We start from the raw sequence: 14649 nt of genomic DNA, 5'->3' as shown, positions 1-14649 counted from the left end.
CTGGATTCCATTATGCATTTTTGGAGTTTCAAAGGTTTGTATTATATCCTATGTAAATCTTAGTGGTTTTTAAATTAAAAAGGGGAATTTATAATACAAAATCCAGAGGACCTGATGAGTATGGATTTCAATAATAGAATCAAACAGTGCTTACAGTCCCAAAGAATTCCAAGTATGTATGAAATATAAAGTATAGAAATGCACAGGTAAAGCAATCCATACTCTTAGCTGGGTAACAGCAACCCCAGGAAAAATAAATTGAAGCAGTTGACTGTGCTTAGCAAAGGCATTTATCTCAATCAGACAGCCTAGCCATCTATAAAAAATTGGTTCATCTAATCAGTGACCACACAAATGCAGTGGTTCTGACTGTAGCCAATGCAGCTCTACAAAATTCATTATTCAGAGTGTGCTGAAAGTAAAAGTCACGCTTCCCTACAGTTCCAGGTGCTACATTTATCTTCCTGCTTTTCAGAATGGGATAATGCCATAGTTTCTAAACAGCTTTTAGGAGGGAGAAATGTTACAGGCTGTACTTTTATTTCTTATCATGGGAGTAGCTTTATTGATAGGTTTGTAAACAGAAATGAAATATCGAATGGATGCTGCTTTGGTCCAAACCAGGTTGGGAAGTAGCATGACCAGGTGTGTGTATGAGAGACAGCCAGCTTGATTGTTCAGAGTCCAGGCAACCCCCATTCCAGCAAACTTCAGCAGTAGCTCCACTGGAAGCCTTGGTATTGAGTTGGCTACTCAGAAATGGATCCATTTGCTTTAGTGGATCCTTTCACAAAGTTTGGTCTAAGTGACTTGCAAAATGTTACATGGGAAGCTTGTAACAGAGCTGAATGTGAAAGAATTGAGCTTCAAGTCCAGGTCTGCTATTTGTATTCTCATGCTTTTAAGCACAAGACCATTTTTTCTGTACAACCAAATATAGGAAAATGAATGAATTAGGAATTGAATTTCCCTCTCTGACAAGACACTGGACTGAGGCAGATTTTTTTTTTTTTAATGCGGATTGTATTAATGTTGTAACCTCAACTTGTGCATCCTTGATGCATTGAACTAACTGCTTTCCCTATATTGAATCACTTTTTACAGTGATTGATGGCTGGTGTTTAAGGCTACAGGACAACGTAGAACTATTGTATTCTTTATTTTTTCAGAGTTTAAAACTGTAGCTTTCAGATTAAAAGTGTACTGTGACAAATGTTTCCTGTTGATCTCAAGACAATTAAATAAAAGTTCTAATTACAAAGGTGACTGCACTCCACATAGAAACTTGTAAGGCCCTGGCTTGTTACGGTGAGTCTGGTATTGCTGTTGTACTGTCAGACATGATGGGTTCCCTCTCGCTGAGACAGACAAGGATTTGACACGGCTTTCAGAAAGACAAAGAATAAGAAAGTGTGTGGGGCTTTGGCATTTGGGAAAGATTCCTACCAGCAGTATTGGTCTTTTCTAGAGTTGTGGAAGCTTGCCTTGGAGGCGTTCGTTGGAGATCATCTAGTCTGACCTTCCATTTGAAGCAGGGTCATTGCCAACACCAGCTCAGCAGTGGCTTTGTTTAGCCAAGTTTTAAAAGCCTCCAAGGGCAGAGATGCCTCTCCGGGCAGCTGTTCCAGGGCTGCATCACCTTCCTAGTAAAAAGGCGGGTTTGTAATATCCAATTTGAACTCTACATGCTGCAATATGTGGCTGTTGCTCCTTGTTATATCTGCCGGGGAGACAGAGAAGTTGTGTTCTGCTATCTTTGTAAAGGCCCTTCACATAGCTGCAGGCAGCTATTAGATTGCTCCTTGGCTGCCTCCTTACCAGACTAAACAAATCCAGCTCCCTCAGTCTCTTCTTGCAGAACATCTTCCCTTTAGCAGCCCTCCTTGAACCCTTTCCACTTTCTCCATGTCTCTCTTGAATTGAGGGGTGCAAAAGTGTTCGGTTTATAACCTTTGTAGAGTTCATTCTGTAGCCATTACTCACGGAAATTAGCAGCCCTGAATACTTACACTGCGAAATAACAAGGAAGTAAGTGCTGTAGAAGAGGGCTGCAAGTGATTCTAGTGGTTTCTCTGGAATTAACAACAACAACAATAATAGTGTATACAATGATTACATATTTTCATTCCATCTGTTTGAAGTTGGTATCCAAGAGTTTCTTCCGTCACAAAGCTAAGTCTAACTGTGAAATGCTGATTGAAACCTCTTTCACCTTCAACATAAATGTTTATGCACAAACTCTTAAATGGGGAATAGTGTTATCATCTGTCCTGATTACCAGCAGATTAGAGGATTTCACCTAAAAATTCCCTTCACAGGAGTTCATAGCTTGTGAGTTCTACCTTGGAAGTGTGAGCAGCAGAAAATTCAGCCTATGTGGAGGCTGTAGGAAGGCTGTGAATTTTCTGTGGGTTAGTTACTTTGTATAAGCCTTCTGGTATGGGCAAGCCCTGGAAATTCAAAAGGCACTGCGAAGCCTACGCTCTGGTATTTTAAAAGCAAGAAAATTGTATAAATATATAGTAACAGTGTCTACTTCATCATGGCAGAAGAGAAGATAACTGAGCTCTCGGATGTCTCAGGATAATCCCAAAATCCGAAGGACAATTTAAAGGCCAATCTTTACATTGTGGTTCATCCTTCTGTGTCTTTCATGTTACTTAATCACATATGCTAGTGCAAAGCGAATAAATGAAAACTGTTACAGGGCTCTCTTAACTTCCAGTTTTCTTCTACTGTTTTACCATAGCCTGACACTTCACTTATGCTCTCTCAAGCAGTTTTCTCACAGAGAGATGAGTGTCTTTATCCTCTCTGTAACAGTACAGATGGGGAATCTGACGCTGAAGGAATTCTGCGGCTGTGATAATTATCCACTATGTTCTCACTTGTGAAATGCAAAATATTATCCATGGCACCTGATCAGAATAGGGCGGAGGAGAAGCTCTGCCACAAACCTAATTTTAGCTCAACAGGCAACAATAGTGTGAAAATATAGGCATTTATGTGTATGTATTATGTATATGTATGTATTATGTATATGTATATACGTATAGCAAATGTTATTTAAGAGAAAGCAAAAAGTCTCTTGCTTCTGTAAAGCATAAAGTGTTTCTGTGATATTGTAGATGTCAGATCTTTGCAGGATCAACCACCACCCAAACACTGTGTTGACTGGATTTTGAAAAAACAACAGATGTTAATTCTCAATTTTGATCTAGGCTTTTAAATCTTGAGGATGAATTTTTGAAAGGAGGGGAGCACCCAGCAGCTCTTCCTCCTGCCGTTGGCAAACCCAGCCTCTTTGCTGTGGTCACTAAGAGGAATCTGGGTGCCTTTGAAGATCCTGTTTGTTTTGTGGCTGTTGAGCAATTTTAAGAATCTGTCTTTGAACAGATAAGTGGACTGAGCTAAATGGGCTGTCTGACCTCACCCTGTTCTATTTATCCATGATACTTATTGTACTGCGGTACCCTTCATCACTCTGAAGACTGACAGCAAAGCGTCAGTGTATGTGATGGCGTAATGATTTCTTCAAGCATTTTTTGTGAAGGCTTCTTGAAGTCTCAAGGCTGAAGGTTTAGCAAAGCCGTATGCGCTGTGCTTTTCTGCAGCTTTGTGATAGCCACTAGCCCCACTCCCTGCCAACCCAGCTCCCCCTTACGCGCCTCTCTATGATAATGCTGAGAGTCTTTTCCCATGTTGCTCATCTTCTTTCCTGGCATGCTCTGCCTCTGTAATTAGATCTCAGTTGTTTATTTGTGACATCCCAGTTTGATGCCATAGAACTGGAGAAAGTGCTAGCTAGTGAAAAAGGAGGAGGATTAGTGAAGAGCTCACTTACCAAGGCACTAAGTGGATGGTGTTATCATGAATCCGTTAACACAATGAACTGATTAGTTTAAACAGTGTAAATTTCACAAGGCACTTAATTTCCAGCTGCTGTTTTGTGTTGCCTTGATTCAGTCACACAATACTTTCTTCGCGTGGGCGGTGCAGTGCTTAACTTGCAATCATGGCTTTCCTATTGTTACTAATTATAATAAATATATTGGAAAATAGAAAAATATTGATGTTAATTCACAGCTTCTTTTTTTTTGGCTGAATGATGTTGCCTGGAGAGCTTCATTTCCTAATGAACCGCATTGTCTTTACGGAGCTATTTCATGTAATCCAACTTTTATGTCTGGTGCCTACAAATGTGGCATTAATGGTAAAACAGGTTTAAAAGGTTCTTCCTACCACGCAGAAGAATGGACCGTTACACTCGTCTGGTCTGGAGCTTCAGAAGTGGAGGTGGCAGACTGTGAAAGCAGAACAGGAACCCAAGGCTGTGATGGGTGCTACATGTCACATGCAGAAATTGAAGCGTGCTGTTTGGTGAAGAGTAGCATTTGGCTGGGACAGTGAACTGGAGTTCTGGGGTTGTGGAGTGAATTCCCACCTTATCGTGGGTTCCTGTGCAACATTAGCCAAGGCTTTTAGTCTCTGTGCCTTGTTTTTCCAACTGTCTAATGAAGGTAGTTCTTCTTTTGCACATGTTTATCTCTTTAGTCTATTTATGCTACATTTTTGTATCTGGAAATGTCTTATTAATTGTGAATGCAGTGCCTATGGCACTAACACAGCACTCAATCAGGTCTTAGATGACTACAAAATTTATCAAAGCAGTAAATTAGAATCCATCCAATCAGACCTCATTCTTAGTTTGTTTCTCTTTCTGAAAGATCTAATTTAACTGCCATGAAAGTTACATAGTATATTACTCTATACTTAGTTTACAGAATGTTTTTCTTTAGTGGCTTTCAGTGCATAAAGGACAAAGGCACTAGTATACGTGTTTTACGAATAGGTAATCTGAGCTAGTAAGGAGTACAGAGTCTGCCAGGATCATCTCACTGGTTAGTAGTGCAACAAAAAGTAAAATTCACTTCTCCTGAGTTACAAGCACAGTTCTTATCCAGAGAAAATGCACTCTTTAAAAATTGTGAATATAAGTTGGAATAATTTACTTATTTCATTTGATCCTGAAGTGATACGGCAAATGTTACTAAATGGGGATTATTTTTTCTAGTTCAGAGAGCTGACCTGAACTACTTCTTGGACGAAAGGGGTCAGAGTGGCCTCTGTGCTCCTCTTGCAGCACTGAAGACCATTCTGCAAGTTAGTGTGAGCACTAGCACTGAAGCAGACCTAGCTGCAGTTTGCTGTGGCCCTGACTCTAGATTCTAGTGAAACAGGGTCAAGACCAGGCTGCCTGCACAGGTCTGATTAATCCTAAATCTGTGTAGTGCTCCTTTGTACCTCCATTATTTCCAATAGGTGCTGACTCTTAACCATTTCTCTTTTACTTTTTCAGAGGCTGCATTAAGATTAATATGTATTTTCACCATATTTTTGCCATAAGGAAGATTTATAATATTAAGTACAGTTGCATCTTAACAGGTTGAGGCTTTTCTGCCCTTGTTAAAACACTGAGGTGCAAGAAAAATCTGAGTCTAATCCTATAGAAGTGTGGCATAAAATGCACCTTGTTCTTTATTTTATTTATATAATGTTTTCATCTCACCAACCCCCATGCTGCAGAACTTCATCAAGGCAGATCACTCTGCTATTGGTCTTCTCAGAGTCTGCCTGCGTGGGGCCAGTTTGGTCCTGTGTTTTGGCTGTTTTACCTCCCAGCTTGGCAGGGCAGCACCAGTAGCCTGGGAAGCAGCCTAGGGGCTGGCCCACAGCTTCAGTTGGGTTTGACAGCCGTGCTATAGATTATTCTTCCTCCCCGTGACCTCAGGGACATAAAAGTCTAATTTTTGTACATACAGACTTAACAAAAATACTTTCCAAGTTCCTGGAAAGTCTGTGCAAGACAGGGCTGTGTTTTGATCATTGCTGTGTTGCCCCGGTGTAATGTGTTTCTGCAGGTTTGGCCCTTTTTAATGATCTGGCTCCAAAAGTAAGCGAGACCTATGCAATGATGTCATGAAAGTGTGTGTGCCTGTCTGTGTTATCACCCAGCGTGGATGGAAGGGCAGAAGCTTCTGAAATGATTGGAAATAGGCTGCTGTGTGCAGGAAAGCATGGTTATGTGTTCCCTGACAATGGGAAAAGCCACAGTGTGAGCTGAGCACCTCCCAGCCCTCCTGGCAGTCAGACCTGAGATTTCAGAAGCTCTACTATTCAGACAACAAGTTTGACTTTAAAGTTCTTTGAGTGAAGAGGAAATGTGTGTACATGAAAGACAGAAAGAAAGAGAGAGAGAGAGGATTTCAAGGCAGGTGAAGTTCAAGGAAATATAGATGAATACAAAATGCATGGAGTTGACTCCAGTTAATATACAATTCTAATAATAAATCAGCATCTTAAATTCAACAGATGGAGTACTATTTTCTGTACATGGGGTTTTTTTGCACTATTTAAGATCTTAATGTCAGTCCTTCTAATATGTTTTAGAACTCAAAGAAATGGGTGCACTCCACGTAAGGCACGTTCCTTGTGTTACAAGTCAGTCGTTGGGCTTTTTTTTTTTTTTTTTTCCTTTAAGAAGACATCTGATGTGTATCTCTGAAAAAGCAAAAAAAAAAAAGGAGTTCTAACTGGTGCTTTCAATAGCTTGAAAGGATAGTAGTAGGAAACACGTACCTTGATGTACCATTAATGGCATATTTCCTAATTTGCTGTTCCTTTTGAGGTCACTGTGGTGTAATGAATAAAGGTTGCTCGAGTGACAACGTTCTGCCTGGCAGTGGTACCAAATACAGGAGGGCTCCAGCTAAATGCTGATGTTCCTAATTATAGTGGCTTTCAGAGATTGGAGCTTTTCATCTAGGCCTACCTTGTGGCTTTCATTGCCTTTTAAAAAGGGTCAAACTACATGGAATGTTCTACTATAGTACTGTCTTTAAGCTAATATAAATTACAATTATTTTAAAAAAAACTAAATATGCATTGCTTTTTTCATTGTGCGTTGTGGCATGTGAGACTGGGTTCTAAAAGCAGCATCTTTTAATCTGTAGTAATGAGGATTCTGTGCATGGAATGAGTGTGTATCATTTAGTTCTCTGGAAGTGCTCAGACTGTTACACTGAGCTACAGTCCAGACCTCGATATTTGCTAATGTTGAATTAGTCTAACACTTGGCAGCTGACACTGTTCAGAGAATCAAGAATGTATTTGTGGTCAGCTGTGGCTCTCGTCTGGTGACACATCTCTGGCTATAAAAGCAGAGCTTGTGTGCTAGGTTGGGAATTCACCTGCCTCTGGATGGTAAAGTTATTTGTGCTGTAGTACGTGAGGCTTTGAAGCACTTTGAGGTTTGCTGTCGATGATGCATCTTGGCGAATGAACAGCAGTGCCCTGGCACCGCCTCACAGACTTGTTTCACTGGAGTGAGTGAAAATCTGGGAGTTCTCTTCTCAAAGCATGAAACCCTAGTCCTCAGGCATATGAGCAAAGGGAGTTTGGGGCAATCGTTTAGAGTAGTTCTTTTCGTAGTGTTCTTTGCTTCTTCCACGTGTATAAATGCAGCAATATCCTGCAAATAAATTAATTTTTAAGAACTTTCTGGTGCTCAAAGGATTTTTGTAATTCTGTGATGGGTTTTCCACATTTGCATTTTTGGGAGCACCGCTGTCTGCTTCCTTTACGTTTCATAAGCGATGACTGGGTTTATACTGCTAGTGCGTATAATGGGAGAAAGAAAATCTCCTTACCAGACTCGAGTCAAGACATGGCTCTGCTATAAAGTCTGCTATAAGCTGCCCCAGGCAAAAGCAATGAGATGCATCTGTCCCACTGCCAGAATGATCTATATAATGGGTGAATACCGAGACATTGTTTAGATCTGTCCCGTTCAAGCCTGTTAACTTGTGAATCTCTGTTCTTAGTTACAGTAGTCCTTGGGCAGCAATGGGCAAGGGCATGGAGTGAGGCAGACAGAAAGGAACAAATGTAAAATGTAGCAAATTCCCAAACTTCTACAGTTAATATTTTTAGCAAATGCATCACCTTTTCTTTGTGTTGACTGCCTGCTGTTTGCACTCCTCTTTCTCTGCACATTTGATACTTTTCTCCCATCTGTCCTTTTCTCCTCGGCTATAGTGATGGGACAGAGGTACTGCCTCCTAAGTCTTCATCTTCTCAGAGCTTGTATTACAGCAACCTCATTGCTCCATTCCTCCCCAGAAGTTTGTGTGTGTTTATGTTTCTTTCTCATCTCCTCTTCCCCCATTCTGTCTGTGCTGTGTATCGATCTCTATAGAGTAATGTGCTATCTCTGATGATCTGAACAGAAACACTACATACACAAGGTATGAAATAGTCAATATTGATCAATACATATATATGTACCTATATATGTATATCTACCTATAAAAATATATACGTATGTTGGATGCCTAGTACCTTTTGACTGTACAAGATTCTTTGGTCTTTTTATAATGTGAAATAACACATTCTTCGTTGTAAGTGGCCCTTCAAACTCTGTAAGGAAAGCTTTTTAACAAAAAAACTCAAACATTTTCTTCATGAAATTCTGTTAGGATCAGCTGTGCTTTGAACTGTTAAAAACTGTCATTTCTGTTGAATGTTTTCCTCAGGAGATATTTTGAGTATGTTAAAATAATATCTAGAGAGAAAAAGTGGCGAGAATAGCATCTGCTATACTTGGAGGGTCTGAGAACATGGATCTGAGTCCATCCGCTGCAGGTCACTGCCTTCTGTCCTGACGGGCAGGCTGCAATGGGAAAAGTTCATGGTACAGCCTACTTCTGGCGGAGGGGAGGAAGCAAGTGTTATTTTTAGGGGTTTGTTGGTTTCTTTTAGCAGAACCAGCCTTGGAAATTTTTACCAACCCCCCCCCCCCGAACAGATAGATGACTTTGCAATTAATACAATCTTTTTTTTTTCCTCCCCCTCCTTAGGAAATAGCAGTGCATTCCCTGTGTGTGCAACTCGCTTCTTGTCACCTCTGCAAGTACTTTATGATGTAGCCTTTAGCTTTAATATCCTTAAGAACAAACTATTTTTTCTCTAAAATATAATTTTCTCTTTGAGTTTCTTGTTAGGTTAGACATGAGACTAAGCATTGCTTTGTCTGTGCTACTAACATATGCCCAGTATATGAAGCAGACTGAGCACGCTAAATTCATCCACATTGCTGGGTATTAAAAAAACCCACTTGCTGCTCAGATTCAGAGCTCTCACAAGACATGATAATGGATTTAATAGATGTAAAGACTGCAGCAGGGTAGTAGGGGGCTGTTTGTTCTTCATGCCCTTTTTGGATAGGGCAAGAAGTGCTGGCCTTAATTGCAGCAAGAAAGATTCAGATTACACTTTTAGCAAAGGCAGTGAAGGGCTAAGATAGTTTGTGTGCAGAGGCCATACATTTTTGGAATTCTTTAACAGATGAGATAAATATCTGTCAGGGACCAAGTATTGATTCATATCTTGAATGTTGCCTTTTCCTATGCAACAAATTAAAGCTTTGTATGTAGAAGAGCTCGACTGGAGAGAAGTGATGTTGAAGTGAGCTGGCATGGAACCAGCTATGCTTGTGCTTCTTACATCCAGAATGGTTGGATGAAAAATTTGGTTTATACTAAGGCACGATGCAAGAACTTCATCCCCAGTACCGCTCCAGAGCTTTATCTAAGCCTGCACTTGCCGTCATACTTGAGTGCAAGTGCTATGATGGCAGGAAAGTCTGGCTTGGACCTGTGCTTGATTGATAATCTTCTTATATCTTTTAGGCTCTGGCTGCTGTAAATATGTGTTTTCCAAATCTTGAAAGTTTGGTTGCAAAAATTCTCTTCAGTATAATATTTTTTCAATATGTCTTGCCACATACCTGGCAAGGCTTGATATTCTTTAGTATTTGCAGAATATTCTCTTTCCCAGACAGTCCCACTAGTTTCAGATCATGCTGTTGAGTCCAGTGGATGTAATCAAAGCAGAAGGTTTTCCCCAAAAGGCTGTAAAGTCACCATAATCCCAATCATGAGGTGTGCCTTTAAAATAATGACCAACCATGATTACTTTAACCCTTATTTAATTGTTATTATTTTTCCTTTTTTGTTATTAACAATGAGGAAGATGCTTTCCATAAAAATCTGTTTAATCTGTTTATCTTATTAAGATGGAGAGGGTAAAATGAGTCAGTAAATGTGAAGGACAGTTTTATGTCTCCAAGTCTTACCCCAGGATTGCTTTTTGAACAAGCTTTACTTGGAGTTTCTAGCTGCAAGTCTAAACTAGCCAGTAATTCCCACAGCCCATGGTGTAGCTGTATAAAGGAAGCCAAATTCTGGTCCAGGTCTGCAGTCTTTCCATGTGAGCTTGCCTTCTTTTGGGGATGCTCTGGAGCCACCACAGCCTGTGTGTGAGTTAATGTGAAGGTTTGCTGGAAGACTGACTGTGGAAGCAAAAAAATGTTCATACGTTGATTTGTTTGCTAGCATGGTTTAGTAATCAGGCACTTAACTGAGAAACAACAGCACATAAACCAAAAGTTGAGCAGAAAGAGTTGAAAGTTCCATATATTTTCATGGAAAATCATACAGTATGGAGAAGTACAGGAGAAAAGAAATGAGAACACAGTTCTGTCTGCTGGTCTCTGATATTTTTCTCGAAGCCCAGCTTTGAGAGTGATGTGGTTACATGAGAACTTGTGGCTTCTTGAAAATCTGTGTATCTGGAGGCTGAAAATCCAGAAAGCAAATAGAAAGAATGGCAAGTGTTGGTTTTGCCATTTGGTTATTTTTAGGCTTGTTCTTACTACATTTTAGGGAACCTGCCCAATTGTAGTTTGAGTTCTTAAATATACTGAGCATTTTGATGATGTTACAAAAGTGAATATACTTAAAAGCAATGGATTTTGAAATGGAAAACGTTGGTTTTAAGTCAAAAGATGCACTATTGGCAAAGTGTATCATATATTCCTTGTAAGCTACACAGTGTGGGGAGGGTCCATTTCGGCAAGGACTGTATGTATCTGGGATATAGAGGAAGGCATATTTAAAATATTGTTGTGTGGAGGAGAGGCCAGAGGTATTCCTTCACTTCTTAAAGGAGGCTGGGGCCCCTCTTAGCGTGCAGATTCACAGGTTAATTAGGAGTTCAGGTTTTAGACCATTTATCACAGGTTTCAAAATTACTTTCTTCCTTTCCCCACCCGTCATGCACTAACAGCTGCTCAGTCAGACACGTAGCATGGTAAGTGCATGCGTGTTTCCCTGTCCCAGCCTGTGAAGTTGTGCTGTACATTGTGGGCAGGAGGATTCCCAGATCAAGACTGTTAGCAAACGGCAGCAGCTTCTTTGTGGGTTGAACCCAGAGGGCTGAGGAGGGCAGACCCAACCGGAACCGCGAGCTGGGGACAGGCTTGGTCACTTTGCTGAACACGGTCTGCTAGGTCGCGGTGTTTCCCACCCCATTTCTCTGATCCGTTCTCTCTCGCAGGCAGGAATGGCATCTCCTGAAAATCCCGAGCAGTTGATCATTGCCCTGGAACCTGAGGCTGCGTCTATCTACTGCCGAAAGCTCCGCTTGCACCAGATGATAGACCTGAGTAGCAGGGCACCCGTCAACGGTTACAGCCCAAGTGACACTATTGGAACCGGATTTACACAGGGTACTACTTTCATTCACTCACCTCTTTAGATTCTTATGCCTAAGTTTGCTTTGCCCATGAGGGCTGTTTTGTTAACATTTCTTGTTGTCTTTGCTCTCTTGAAATGTTCCAGGCTATCATCAGTTTGCTTTGATAAACTATTTCACTGTTTACTGTAATTAAACTAGTTTAGGCATTGATCCAGCAGATGTGTTTGCACGCACTTGAATTTTAGCACGCAGGTAGCTTCATTGCCTTGCCTTTACTAGAGTGTTGTGGGAGCCTCATAGGAGAGGCACAGTATTTTCATGACAGTATTTTTCTGCCTTGATTGAAATCAATACTTCATGTTGGATCATTTTTTAAATTTAATTTGTTGGAAACAATTATGTGTTCCATTAGCTGCGTTACTGAAGGAATGTTAAATAACTGGATCTGCAATGAAACTTTCAGTCTGAAGTGTTCCAGAGTTTTGGCAAATGCTTTTTGATGTCATCTTTATGAAATATCATTAATTATTTTCAACACTTGAAGGAATACAAAGTACTGGAATACGGCCATGAATTTACTTATAGAAGAGCAACTGGATATGGCACTTAGGATTTTTTGACCTGGAATCTCTTGCTAATGTCAGTGTTTGAAGACTGACTCACAATGAGGGAAAGAGATTGGACCACAGTGTAAGTCACTTGCCAGAAGGTCCTTCATCACAAAAGATTTTTAAGCTTGATATCCTGGCCAAGATTGGAGGAAAATAGAAAAAAGAAATAAATAGGAAACCGAAGAAGCAGTAAGGTGTTTGCTGCATACCAGCTCAGATTTCCCATCTGTGTGAATTGTAAGTTGCAGTGATATCGGTGCTACTGTGTCAATCTATCCCAGAAGGAATTTTTCAGAAGAATTTGTATTTTATCACGTTTACTAGGTCAAAACAGTACAGGCAAATGGAAGATTAAGATAGTAAAGCTATTCCTGTAGTTACCGGAGGGTATTTTTTTTTTAGTTAGACAGAATCACTATATCATTTTCTCATATCCATGCCTCTCCGAGCCAGCACTTGTCAGTTGTGTTCAGTGTTAAGGCCCACAGAGAGCACAGGACAGTCCCTTTACAGGACACAGTCCCTTCAGGGGCCCCTTGCCTTCTGTTCCCCTCCTTCATGTCCTGAACCGTTCCAGTTCCATGTGATTTTACATGAACTCACTTTCAGGCTACACAAGGATTTGCCTGTGGGAAAATAGTAAAAGAGAAGAGTTTCTCTGGTTAAGGTTTTGAAGCTGGGCAGAATCTGGCAGATCATGGATTTCTGCTAACGGGCTTATCCTTGGACTAGGGGGAACCATTCTTCTTCTTGACTTTGTATGGTAAAAGCTACTGGGGATGGGAAAGGTTTCATGTCAAAATTAATGAAAACAAAGTTTGGAGTGAATTAATTCGGGGTTAGAATTAAAATTTCATAAAGGCATGGCAGGTACCCAAGACAAGTTGAGAACAGATTAAGGAGGAAAACCCTTTATATCTAAACAGAGAGAAGCACTCCAAGGACCATATTATTGCAGTGAAGTCAAAACATATTTTACTGTCCATAGTAGCCAGGATAACCTTACTTCAGTCGTAGTTAAAGACTGGCTCTTGTGTTCACTTTTAGCCCGCAGAAGTGAATGAAAGGACTTCCATTGACTTCTGTGGGCTCCGTGTCAGGCCCTCGTTTGGACCTGGTGCTTGTTCTGTCATCGAATGCTTCGTCGTTGAAGCTCTCGCTGTGTGCTGTCTTCATGGGAAGGGTGGGGGTGCGAGTGGAGCTGCTGGTCTTTTTCTGATGATAGGCACTGTAGAACCAAGGAGCAAAAAGGTGATTTGCATGCTGATTTTTGTCATAAAGAATGATATTTCCATGCATGATGGGATGCCTCTCTTCTTCTGTGGTGTTTTATAGAAGTGCCTTTGAAGGTGAATGAAGGTTACACAGGGAATGACTTTTTTTGATCATTCCGTTGTAGAGGTTGATTTAAAGCATAACAGCAAAGGCTCTCACTGCTCTGCTTTCTCTTCACAGACTGTTCTGCATCTTTTAAATGTCTAAGTAGCAATTAAGTCTTGTAAATTAACTGATTGTTATAATAGTATTTCTAGATTATGCTTAATTTTTAATTGGTGGATATTTAAAATATTATGAGGGTCAGACTTGGTGATCACTGTGGCCTTAAGAAGTTATAAATCTGAGAAGCAGCGCTTTTGGCTGCTTCTTTTGAGACAGACCAACATCCTGAAAGGCTGGGGAGGCATCTTTGCCCTGAGGACCCGCAATCAGCAGTGGCTTTTGGAAATGTGGGGAGCCTCTCCCCGGTCCCGGGGGCGCAGTGGGTCTGGCAGCATGCCGGGGCTGCCGCCTGGCGGCACAGGCTGTGCGGAGCAGAGCTGGCTGCCAGCCCACCCCATTCCAGGCTGCGCTTTAAAAAACAATATAAAAAAAATAAAAATCACACTATTTATAGCTTTCATGTTAGGTTATTGGTTTTAATCCAGTTAGTATTAAAGAAGATCAGTGTGGCTGAAAAACGTTTTTCCTTCTTTCTAGGAACAACATTATAATGTGATAATTTTTGTTCATTTGTTTTGTTAAGAAGTGATACGTACAGATCTGTCAGCCTGCTTGCACTTGCTTCCTGCAGCTTATGATATCAACTTCTTCATGCTTTCTAATACTCAGTGTTTTTTTTTCTCTGTCAATGACTAGCTAAGGAACACGTCCGTCGTAATCGACAGAGTCGAACCTTTATGGTGGAAAATGTCATAGGAGAGATCTGGTCTGAACTGGAGGAAGGTAGTGTCCTTTCTTGAATAAACTTTGCTCTCACTGGTTTTATAATGTGGGCAACCATTGTGTTTCCCACAAATGTGCTGTGCGCTGCATTGTTCTCACAGTGGTTATAAATAGGAAAAGAAAAAAAATACAAGTTGATGTGCTGCTCTTAATGGCTAAGGCTGATCTGCAATTCTGTGTGCTCTAGTAAAATATGGTTTATTAAGGAGAAGGTGGA

General features: G+C 40.7%; 1 protein-coding gene across 1 annotated transcript in view; it reads left to right on the top strand.

Annotated features, from left to right (window-relative positions):
- Positions 1 to 14649, top strand: part of HSPA12A (heat shock protein family A (Hsp70) member 12A) — an 81071-nt gene that overhangs the window by 58215 nt on the left and 8207 nt on the right. Inside the window, exons 7-8 of the mRNA XM_074158899.1 lie at positions 11458 to 11629; positions 14346 to 14432. Coding sequence (XP_074015000.1) covers positions 11458 to 11629; positions 14346 to 14432 — 259 coding nt within the window. The remainder of the gene's footprint in view (positions 1 to 11457; positions 11630 to 14345; positions 14433 to 14649) is intronic.

The sequence above is a fragment of the Numenius arquata genome, chromosome 15, assembly GCF_964106895.1.
Source record: "Numenius arquata chromosome 15, bNumArq3.hap1.1, whole genome shotgun sequence".
Taxonomy (NCBI): domain Eukaryota; kingdom Metazoa; phylum Chordata; class Aves; order Charadriiformes; family Scolopacidae; genus Numenius; species Numenius arquata.
The sequence above is the reverse complement of the archived record's forward strand: the minus strand, read 5'-3'. Positions and strand labels throughout refer to the sequence as shown.